Source organism: Rhinopithecus bieti, unplaced genomic scaffold (genome assembly GCF_001698545.2).
Source record: "Rhinopithecus bieti isolate Rb0 unplaced genomic scaffold, ASM169854v2 scaffold_39951, whole genome shotgun sequence".
In the NCBI taxonomy this organism is placed as follows: Eukaryota; Metazoa; Chordata; class Mammalia; order Primates; family Cercopithecidae; genus Rhinopithecus; species Rhinopithecus bieti.
The window spans coordinates 142,679-154,612 of NW_016816406.1; the positions used below are offsets into that span (position 1 = coordinate 142,679).

General features: G+C 36.0%; 1 protein-coding gene across 2 annotated transcripts; it reads left to right on the forward strand.

Moving 5' to 3' along the window:
• The first annotated feature begins 1,518 nt into the window (after window positions 1-1,518).
• CLEC1B (C-type lectin domain family 1 member B) lies at window positions 1,519-11,700 on the forward strand. 2 transcript variants are annotated; one of them, XM_017854845.1, is made up of 8 exons: window positions 1,519-2,028; window positions 2,131-2,271; window positions 5,461-5,723; window positions 6,374-6,472; window positions 7,471-7,590; window positions 7,751-7,905; window positions 9,504-9,610; window positions 11,474-11,700. In XM_017854845.1, exons 3-8 carry the CDS (start codon window positions 5,660-5,662, stop codon window positions 11,616-11,618), a joined length of 690 nt encoding a protein of 229 aa, XP_017710334.1. In that variant the 5' UTR covers window positions 1,519-2,028; window positions 2,131-2,271; window positions 5,461-5,659; the 3' UTR covers window positions 11,619-11,700. The 2 variants fall into 2 exon arrangements, with proteins under 2 accessions (XP_017710334.1, XP_017710336.1); XM_017854847.1 differs by having other exon boundaries at window positions 5,557-5,723.
• Window positions 11,701-11,934: the final 234 nt, after the last annotated feature.

An 11,934-nucleotide genomic window follows, 5' to 3' on the forward strand; every position in this document is an offset into this window, starting at 1 on the left:
TGGCACAATTTTGGCTCATTGCAACCTCTGCCTCCTGAGCTCAAGTGAACCTTCCACCTCAGACTCCCAAGTAGCTGGGACTACAGGCACACACCACCACACACAGATAACTTTTGTGTGTGTGTGTGTGTTTTGTTTTTTTTTTTTGGTAGAAGAAGAGTTTCAGCATGTTGCTCAGGCTGGTCTCAAACTCCTGAGCTCAAGAAATCTTCCTACTTCGGCCTCCCAGTGTGTTGCGATTACAGGAGTGAGCCAGCATGCCTGATGCCTGGTATTGCTTTTTACAAGAAGTACACGGGTATTCAAACTTCCTGACCTTTATTCAGATGTTTGCCCTGCCTGAAAACCATTGCTTTCTTCTTTCTCTTCTTAGTCAATATTTACCTGTTCTTCAAATATTAACGTAAATCTTAATTCAATTGATTGTTATTTATTATTTAACTTTTTACTTACATATGTTTTGTGTATACATGCCTGATCAACTCTGCGGTATGATGCAGACCGGCACATTTTTTCCTTCAATTTCCCTACTGCTTGCAACAAATGCTCTGCTGTAATTTTGGTCTGATAGTTATTAGTTGGTTAGTTTATTAACTTTAAAAAAAAAGCTTATTTAACTTTGAAATCCACATGTTTAAGCTTTCTGTAAATGAAGGAGAAAATATTAATTATACTTTTCTATGACAGGAAATCCTACCATTTCCAAATTACACAGTATTTAGTATTTGTGGAAAGCCTGGCAAGTCAAAGGCGAACAGCTTTGGTGTAAAAGGGGTATACGCGCAAAAGCCTGTGAATAGCTAGCATCAGTTGTGAAGCGCTCACTTCCTTTCGTTTCTGTCTGGAATCATTATTATAACCCCACAGTGGCTGACACCTTGTTGTCTTTCTCTTTTACACACCCACCGGCCATCCCTGTGTATTGATCGGCCTTAGCTGTAATGTTATGTATTCCACTAATTTTCATTCTTACTGCATGCACTCCTTCTCATTGGTATCTTACTTTCTTTAACTCGTTGTTCAGCCAAAAACATAGATAATGGAGTCTATGAAAGACATCATGATGTAGTGGAAAGAATTTAGAAACTGAGCAAATGGTACTACCTTTTACAAGAAGTGTGATGATTCAAAAGTTCCTCAAATGATTTAAACTTCTCTTCCCATGTGCAAAATCAGGATTATAATGCCTGTGATACATATATGCTTCATTTATTCAACAAACATGTATTGGGTAACACAGAAAGTCATCACTTAACATCATTAATTAATAGATTCTTAGAAACTGTGACTTAGGTGAAGCAAGGTAGAACAAAGCCAATCTGATCGTAGGCTAATGGATATAAACAAGAGCTAAGTACTTACAGCATATTTCTGGTCACAAAAACATTACCCAAGTGGTAAATAAAGACTCAAAACACTTCTAATAGTAACTATTAAAACCATTGTGAATTATACATAGTACATACATTCAGGAAAGAGGAATAAAAACAAGTAAGGTAATTATTTACTCAACTTTTGGTTAAACAGTGGGTGTTGGCGGTCATAGCAGTAGGTTAAATCAAGGAATGGATATTTGCAAAGCAAAAATTGTCAGAAGCACCTTCTAAACGATGTAGGTCAACAAGACTATTACCGGTAGAGTGGGCTCCCTGAGTGCTTTCAGACTGCGTTGCTTATTGTCTAGTTTATACTGCATTTGTATAGTTATTGACTATTCTACAAATTCTTATTCTATTATAATTTGTATTCATTCATTCATTTTCTGATCTGCTTATTCCAGCTGTATGGTTTAGGTGGCCAGAGCACATCCCGGCAATTCAGGGACAAGGTGGGCACTGACTCTGGACAGGCCACCATCCCATCACAGGGCACACGCACACACACACCAACATTCAGTCACACGGGGAGCATGTAGACACACCAATTCACCTAACGTGCACAGTTTTGGGGTGTGGGAGAAAACTGGAGGACCTGGGGAAAACCCATGCAGACAGAGGAGACCGTGCAAACCCTACACAGTGGCTTCAGGTAGGAAGCAATTTTTTTCCTCAAAACATTATAACAAAACAATCTTATACAAAAGGATGTTACTCAAGAACCTGCTTTAAGTGATGTCCATCACTATTTTAGAGCCAAGAAACATTTTCTTCTGGGGATAATGGATGAAAATTTTATTACCGAAGATAACTATGTGTGTCGGATAGTGATCAACATTATAGAAAAGAGTGAAGCAAGGAAGAGGGACAAGAATGTGGGCTGGTGTGTACTCAGGTGGGTAAGATGTTCTAAATGTGTGTGTGTGTGTGTTTTGTGTTTTTGTTTTTTTATAAAAAAAAGAAGTTCACATAGCTAAAATCTAACACTCTGTGCTTCATAAAGACTAGCCTCATGATTTTTCTCCATGAATACTCAGCACCAATTTCAGTGTCTGGAACGTAATTAACATTTGTTAAATATTTGCTTTAAAACAGACAATTTTAGAGTGTTCTTAATCTATAAAATATTAAATGAATAAAAGGTTTTATTTCAAATTCAATTCATCAGGAAATTTGGAATAAATAATTTTTTTAGGCCGAGTGTGGTGGTTCACGCCTGTAATCCCAACACTTTGGGAGGCCGAGGCAGGCGGACCATGAGGTCAGGAGATTGAGACCATCCTGGCTAACATGATAAACCCCGTCTCTGCTAAAAATACAAAAAAAAGAAAAAAATTAGCTGGACGTGGTGGCGGGCGCCTGTAGTCCAGCTACTCGGGAGGCTGAGGCAGGAGAATGGTGTGAACCTGGGAGGCGGAGCTTGCAGTGAGCCAAAATTGCACCACTGCACTCCAGCCTGGGCAACAGAGCAAGATTCTGTCTCAAAAAAAAAAAAAAAGCATTTTTTAGCTGTATATAGTTTCCTTAGTGAAGAAAAGGAGAAGGGAATAAGATACTCAAGCAAGGTTAAAATATTGAAGCAGAAATAAAATAAGCTAATAATGGGCTTTAGAGGGTGATTAAAAGGTAACTAGCAAAGCCTCTGGATTCGGGAAAAGGAAAAGAAGCATTTGTGATATCTATCTCTCTTTCCTGAGTTCTCTGCTTAACTTTTGCTGAGTAATTCAACTTACATTTATAGAATGTGGGGAGGGAGCAAAATTAGAACTCAGTGTTATCAAGGGCTAGTTCCTTTGGCCCTGAGAGCCTCTGTCTTCACTCAGCTTGCTTCTAACACCACAAAGTCATGTGAGGGGGATAGACAGAAAGGCAAACATGTATTTTGTGGAATACAGATATGATATAAGACTCTCAGACTGTGGCTGGAATGATCAAAGATCCAAAAAGAAAGATTAAATTACAATGAGAAAGAGGAATGAAGCAATGGAAAGTCCAGAGTCTGAGATATAGGAAAGGAGTATCTCCAAAGGCAGAGTGTTAAATACTTCAGGCATTAAATATACCGTTCCAAGCTTTAAAGAATCAACAACGAATCTTGGCACTTTCCTGGTGACTTACAAAAATAAATGGGATATGTTTTATAATGAAATCAGCTGCTCAAGACGTAGAGAATGTGGATACCTCAACAAAGCAATCTAATGGTTATTTTAATACCATCTTAAAGTTTTGTTAATAAACAAAAACTGTTTACAATAATTAAAACATCTTCTCAATGTCCTTGGATCTTACCTTTACATATCTGATTTAATGTAATGAATTAAGTTTTCATATGTGCCTGTTTGGTACCTTAGAGAACAGAATAAAGCTTTATTGGAAAAGTGTCATTTGAACTATAACCTCCACACATTTTTTTTTTCTCTCTGTTACTTTGTCACAGTTATTTTTTCAATTTTTTTTTTAGTGTTTCTGTATATTTTAGGTAACAAAACACTGAAGCAAGGCAGTGACAGAAAGAACCTGAAAGAGAGGGGTTATTGTGACAGAATAGCCTCAGGACTTGCTGATGAGTCGGTGCAGAAAGGAAGGAAGAGAGGGAGGATCAAACCCCATTCCAACCTCAATCTTCCAGAAAAGCCTGAGGATTAGTGATGGGAGAGTGAAGAGTCCCTTTTGGCTGAAACAGAAGTTATGAGAACAGAAGCAGTAGTAGATGAATGGGAAGTGACTGAATTTACCCAGCTTATGATTGGGAATCCCTGAATATTTTAACTGAGATAAGAAACTCAGCAACAAAAATGATGTTGGGATCTAATGTTTTTTTTTAAATTTTTAGTCCTTTCTTAAAATTTGACATTTATTTCAAGTGTGATTTTTTAAAATAAGAATTAGTTTTGGTAAAAATATTTGAATCATACGAAGTTTGGCTTTCCAAAGTTAGGGAATGTCTTTTATGTGTGTTACATTTATTCTTCACCTCATTCTCAAAATAATTTGAAGAGTATAGAGGAAGAAATTTAGAATGAAAGATAATTTTAAGTGAGTTGACAAGGAATTCAGAGTGAAGCATATAGCAGGGAAGAAACAAATCTACAAGCTATACTAAAGGGCAAGCTAACAAACAAAATATCACCTACCACAGCCCACATAATAACTATATTGAAAAGTTGAATACTCTGCTAATTAAAGAAAAATAGAATTCAGATTATTTATAAGGGAAATGCCTACTACTTAAAGTTTTGCTAGTCATGGTGATTTAACAAAAGTAAAAATCTGCCATAAAACTATGTAAGAGCTACTCTATGGCAAAATAGACAACATCCTTCCCAATATTCCTATAATAAACGCATCAGCTAGCTTTGTATGGCTGTGCTTATAATTACTTTCAATGCAAGCTAAGATAATTTAAAAGCGCATTTCATAAAGTTAAATGTGTGCAATCATATTATATTGTGAAGAAAGGGTGCTAGGACTCATTCAGTCTTAAATATTCATCTAAACACCACTGTACGTGAAATGAAGTGATTTCATCAAATCAAAATTCTTCCATTCCAGGAAACTCACTTTAAAGCACAAGCACTAGTAAAGAACAACGCAGCAAGTCGCTAACTCTGTGTTATTTTACTTTATTTGATAGTTCTCCTTCAACACCTAAATCTAAGCAATATCAGGCCTGTCTCATGTGGATCCTTCAAATAAAAAATAAAATGTATAAAATATGCAAGAAGTTGTATAAATTCTAGGTTATAATCAGGAATGATCTCCTCCAACACAAGACTACGAAACAGCTAATTTAGCCCCTGTCAGATCCAATTATATTAGACTTGCTTCTCACAATCGGATAAACTATATATCTGCTGGTGAGCTACCCATGAATTTTCATCAGAAATCTCTCATTTCAGCAATATAATTTAGACTAAGCTAGAGTTAAGATAAAGCAGGAACCTTTGTTCTTGGAAAGGATACACATGATGGAATGCCCCTTTATTTAGTGTTGAAGATAAAAAAAAAAAAAAAAAAAGGAAGCAAATACCCTATCTACTCCTTTACCACAAGTTATTATTATTTTTGTGTGTTTGTGTTCAAGATCCATGTATCTCTGAGCAGCTATGAAAAGGCTTCCTGGAAAACAATAAGCAGAGAAAAAAAATGTGTCCCATCTCACATGGTTCTACCCTACTAGAGACAGGAAGATCATATACTGACAGATACTGAAATTGTAAGAGTGGAAACTACATTTTGCAAAGTCATTGAACTCCGAGCTCAGTTGCAGTACTCGGGAAGCCATGCAGGATGAAGATGGATACGTCACCTTAAATATTAAAACTCGAAAACCAGCTCTCATCTCTGGTAAGAATGCTCAGAGCCAATAATTTGGAAATTAATTTAAAAAATGAGTTGATTCAGCTTTTGGTTTTTCTACTATTGATAGTGTATATAGTTTAATTTCTTTTTCTTGAACGATGTTAATGCTCTAAAGCATTTGAGTAGTGTTTTCATAAGCTCATACAGACCTATTTAGATTACAAGCATCCAATATACATGCAGGGAAAACTGCATTAAGGTTCTGAGCGTTTAATCCTAGAGGGCATAGAAGTCAAGGGGATAAGGGAAGAGAATGGTTGGAAGTTTCATTTTCTGAATGTGAGCAAATGAGTGTGATTCTTCATTTGCTGTTTATTAAAGCAACTATTCATGGAATGGGTGGGCATAAGACAAAACAAAACAAAACAAAAAACACAAACACATCAGGCCTTAACAGCAAGTAATATTTTGGCTTGGAGAGGTAAAGTCCATTAGGGATGAGGATGGGTGTGTGGTATGGGAGTGGGCCATGCCTATTGTTGATGATCATCAAGAGAACACAAGTGAGATCTGCCAGCAAAACTCTTTCTATTACTTAGAGGACCCTGAGAAGGCAGGGGCAGGGGCAGGGGTGAGCCTTCCCCATAGCTAACCCATACTGCCTGCTCCTTGATATCTTTATTATATGCCTACAGTTGACTCTGCTTCCTCCTCCTGGTGGCGTGTGATGGCTTTGATTCTGATGATCCTGTGTGTGGGGATGGTTGTCGGGCTGGTGGCTCTGGGGATTTGGTGTAAGTATTGACTCTGCCAGAAATTTGATTGGAGGAAGGTAATACTGAAGGGTCATGGCATATCCCACTAAGCTTCTCAATGGTCACTATTTGTCTATTTGTCACTACTCCAGTTGTCCTACAGATAGTTACTAAGAGAATCTCAATAAAGGAGAACGCTGACCATTTCCTTGAGTTTAAGATAAGGTTTTAAGATTTTAATTAATTAAAAGCTTTTTTTAAGAATGTACTACCGGCCTTTAAGACCCTCCTCAGTGTGGATCCAAACTATTTTTAAAAACTTCGTTGTCCCTTTTCCTATCTTGCATATCCTAAGAACCAGCCAAACTGGAGTTTTTCAATTTCATATATAAATTCCATGTTCGCTTGTCTGAAATTTTTCCATTCTGTTCTCTCTATCTAACATTTTCTGTTTCTCATTTTGCTTACTAAATTATTGTGCATTTCTTCTTTCTATAATTCTCACAGCCCTCCAATGGCACATTGTAGTCTGTGGAGTTGTTGCTTGTTTGTGCATTTGTTGATTTTTTAAAAGATGTTAGAATCTAACACTTATCATCCTGTATTTCTTTATTATTTACCTGAATATCACAAGTACTTTAAGCATAATGAGAAATCAGTATGCACTTTTAAATGAATGAATAGTTTGGCATCACAGAAAGTACAGAAAATAAGAGGTCATTCACTTCTACAACTCAGTTGAGAAGCTTGTATCGAAGCAAGTGAATACAGGCTCCGGGGATATTACTGATGTTGGGATTTTTTTATTTGTGATTGTCTCCTTCAAACAGTTCACTTATTAACCCTCAGGTGTCAGTTCTATTTCTTGATTTGTTCTTTATGGCCCCTTCACACTTTTCAACATTCATTTAATCATGTGTATCTAGTTAACTCCTCACATATTGGCAATGTTAATGAAATGAAAATTCAATGACAGATCTTTGCATCATTTCTATGGTTCTATTTACAAATTATTATTATTTAATTTTTGAATCTAGCTGTCATGCAGCACAATTACCTACAAGATGAGAATGAAAATCGCACAGGAACTCTACAACAATTAGCAAAGCGTTTCTGCCAATATGTAATAAAACAATCAGAACTAAAGGGCGCTGTCAGTAAGTACTGTTTTTTTAACTTCTTCATCTCTCCAACTCCTGGAGCATTTCTCTTATGGCAACTGAAGGGAGTCTTGAGATCTGCAGAAAACATTGAATGTGGAGAACATGTAAGCCCAATTTAGAAAAAATACACCATTCCTGTGCTTGGTTTCTCCAGAAGGTCATAAATGCAGCCCTTGTGACACAAACTGGAGATACTATGGAGATAACTGCTATGGGTTCTTCAGGCACAACTTAACATGGAAAGAGAGTAAGCAGTACTGCACTGACTTGAATGCTACTCTACTGAAGATTGACAACCATAACATTCTGGTGAGAAGATTCTTATGTCAAATATTTTGGAGGCAAGGGAGAGAAACCTCAAATGCAACACTTGACCTTTTTTGTTTTTTACATTTTTCTTAACATCTTTCAGTTTGTACTAATCTAAGAACCTTATGAAACCTAGTAAGAATTACAGAACCCAAATATTCAATCCAATCATAATATTCTACAACATTGCTAGAGTTGATCAGTCAAATTGACTTGTCCCTTCCTGACAGCTCAGGCCATAGTGGGTCACACGTAAAGAGTCAGCCCAGCAATGTTCATATTCATTTGTGTCCTCTGTTGTTCTAACTTGCTGTGCTGTCCACTTACTGTTTCTGTGGACTCAGACTCATGCGGGAGATATCCAGTTAAACAAATTAGCTTTTCTTTCCACTCCAGCAAAATATGATAGTTTTCTTAAAATCTCAGCTCTATTATATAGAGATTAATTCGAGACATATATGCATATCCTGAATTTGTATTAGTCTAGGCAGATGCCAGGTTGAAGATTTATAACTAAAAGTAGTCATGCAACTTTTCAAGACAAAGAAATCGTATAGTTGGATTTCAGGTAGAATTTATCTGTCAGTTCCTATTGGGAAGTATATAATATTGATATATTTTAAAGAAAATATTAGGAAATAACAGAAAGGTTCCTGGTGGCTCAAGCTTTAAGAAATAAACAGTCACACATGACTTTCATACAATATCTCCCGTGGAATGCCATTTTGAGTCTCACATATTGTCAAGAAGCTCAAGTCATTTTTTATTTACCAAGAACGCATCATCACTTGTTATTCTGGGAGGTCTGAGAATATATAAGCATTTGGTCTTCACATAATTTTGTTACCCATAGGTTGATTGATTCACTTATTCCTTCATTAATTCAACAACTATGTGCTGAAACTATTCCAGAACTTGGACCTATGCCGTTAATAAGACAGAAAGAAAAATCCTTAACCTCAAAGAGAGTGTACTCTAGTTAAAGCAACAGCCAAGAAACAAAACAAATGATACAGTATATAGTTTAGTAGATAGTGATAATTGCTCATTAGAAGAAAGTAAATAGGGAAAGGTAGATGTACATTATTTATACATCCTTTTGAGAAAGACATCATAAATGCCTTTATCCAATTAACTAAAACAAGTTAATACTTCTATATGTAAGATTTTATAGGCAAGATGAGCAATAAAACCAAAGCAGGTAGAGCTTTAACTCTAAGGAATATACAGCTCATCAACAATACATTTCTTTGTGTTTCCTTTCTCTGTTTACATGTATTCCTTTGAATCATATTTGGTATTCTATTTGGGAGTATAATCCTCAACTGATTGAAGATCTAAATATATGTTATAAAAACAAAGGAAGATTAGAATATCAGCTATTTTGTGTACAATTTTACCTGTGTCCTACAAGTTTTTTTTTAAGTTCTTAGACAAGTCAAATTGGTACAATTTCAAACATCAAATGTAATTCATTAATATTAATATAGACATGTAATCCAACATTTTTTGTCCAACATCTTATCATGAAGCTTGTCTGTCATTACCAAGAGCTGTGGAGGGATTCTGATTATTGTGTTTATTTATGTTTACAATAGGAATACATCAAAGCCAGGACTGGTTTAATTCGTTGGGTCGGATTATCTCGCCAGAAGTCCAATGAGGTCTGGAAGTGGGAGGATGGCTCGGTTCTCTCAGAAAATATGTAAGTCACTGGACACTTAGAATAGGAGGCAGTACTAGAAACTTTTATTCTTGAGATTTCCTTTTCTCTCAGTCCAAGTCACTACTATGGATTGTATAAGCAGCAGCTGGTTCATTTACCCACTAATTCAAACAAGAGAGCACTGGTCATAAGACGATTCTCCTTTCCCCTATCTCCCATTCTTTTGCTCTTTATCTAAGCCACAATCTACCTTTATCTCTGATATTATTCCCATTCATTTTTACATTCAACTTTACCATGGAACACTGTGTGCATGTATGTGTGTATGAGTGTGTGTGTGTGTGTGCACGAGCATGCATGCGCATGTGTGTGTGTGTTTTCGTGTTTTGGTTGCTCTGATTATCTTCATATATTTTTGAAACAAAATTTCATTATCATTATTTTTCAGTTGACATTTGCTACCTTGAGAGTCCTTTTGAATGTTCAGTGTTATTTTGCCTACTCTTCTATTCTAGGAGTCTCCAAGAATTCGATACTTTGTAGTTCACAAGATAATTCCAATGTCCATTAATGAAGCTTCATCCTTCTACAAACAATCCAGGCAAAGGGACTAATTGCATTAAGAATTGAGTTGCTTCCTATATGGCTTTCTAATCTCTAGACTCAACATCTTTTGTTCATCCTGTACATCAGAACTGCAGTCTCTCTTCAATTAAAATTTAAACTGATTGCCAAAACTTATATAATCTGATAATTACTCAAGTTATTAATTAATTTTTTAAACAAATATTTATTAAGTATTTACTATAGGTAGAATCTTAGGATACTACAACTACAAGCAAGCCGCTTCACAGACCTTGGGCTTTATCTCCTATCTCCCATTGCTGGCTGCCTCATTCACAATATTGCAGGCAAATTAGTGTTCTTTCCATTCTTCCAACAAATCAAACTTGTTTTGTTGCCTTAAGACTTTTGTCTTGCTATTTTCTTCTTCTAGAATGCTCTGCCTCCACAACTCCATGACCAGCTATCTCTTGTGACTCAAGTCTCTATTTAAACATCACTTCTTCAATGAGGCTAACCCTACCCAAACTAAATTAGCCTCCCTTAAACCCACATCCATACAGTCTACCACTGTTTTGTTTCTTTGTAGCTCTTACCATTGTCTGAATTTTTCTTGTCCATTTTTTGTGGGCTTCCTGCTGGTATCGCCCCATTGAAATGAAAGTTCCCCAACAAGAAAGACATTATCTTTCTTGTCTTTCTTTATCAGTGTATCCTCAGCACATAGAAAATCTTTGCCACATAGTTCTGCAGATATTTTCTAAATAAACTAATAAGTATATATTCCTTGGCCTCTCATTATAAGCGGTTTAGAAAGAAATAAATATAACTTAACAGTCAATTAAAATACAGCATGCTGTCTTAGATGATTTATCTTGTAACATAAATCCTGATTTCAAAACTACTGAATCAACTTACTTTTCCGTGAGTGTATTCCCATCCATTGCAGCTACTTGTCCTGTAGGGTTCTTCCATCTCCCGTCAGTTCATCTAAGCCCTGACCTTCCATCAATACTGAACTAAAGTCTGATCTTGTAGATAACACATTTTCCCATTATTTTGGAGCCATCTCCATCACTTCTTCAGGGCTCCTATTGTACCTAGAGTTCCCTTGCTCCCAATCTTATGCTACATTAAATCAATATTGGTCTTTTCAAATATACATACCTTGTACTGCCAAGCAGCGTGGAAGTTTCTCAACAATGAGAATTGTTTTTTCTTTTTTTCCTATTTTCCTCAGGGTCTCTATTTGGTGCATCAAACTGCTATACACAGAGTTTGATTACTGATTGTTTGCTTAGTTTTCAAAGGAATTTATTCTAACTTTCCCATTCACAGGTTTGAGCTTTTGGAAGACGGAAAAGGAAATATGAATTGTGCTTATTTTCATAATGGGAAAATGCACCCTACCTTCTGTGAGAACAAACATTATTTAATGTGTGAGAGGAAGGCTGGCATGACCAAGGTTGACCAACTACCTTAATGCAAAGAGGTGGATAGTATAACACAGATAAGGGCTTTATTGTACAATAAAAGATATGTGTGAATGAATCAGTAGCTGAAAATTGCGTATTTCTCCCTTTCTTCTCTTTGGAGTTATTTTTAATATTATCTTGCCTATCAGAATTACCTAGTCTCTTCTTTGAATATACAGAAGCAATAACATGAGCTTATCATTTGTTTCCCAATTATTCTATTTTCCTTTAATTTTCATTCTTCTTGTCCTCCATTTCTAATTCCTGAACACAGTATGATTTACTACATCTTCAGATATATACATATAAAATCAAAATCAGGCC

Coding starts and splice junctions, on each gene's coding strand:
- CLEC1B (XM_017854845.1), top strand. CDS start 5,660: ATGCAGGATGAAGATGGATACGTCACCTTAAATATTAAAACTCGAAAA. Junction 5,724..6,373: donor AAAACCAGCTCTCATCTCTG/GTAAGAATGCTC, acceptor ATATGCCTACAG/TTGACTCTGCTTCCTCCTCC. Junction 7,906..9,503: donor TTGACAACCATAACATTCTG/GTGAGAAGATTC, acceptor TGTTTACAATAG/GAATACATCAAAGCCAGGAC.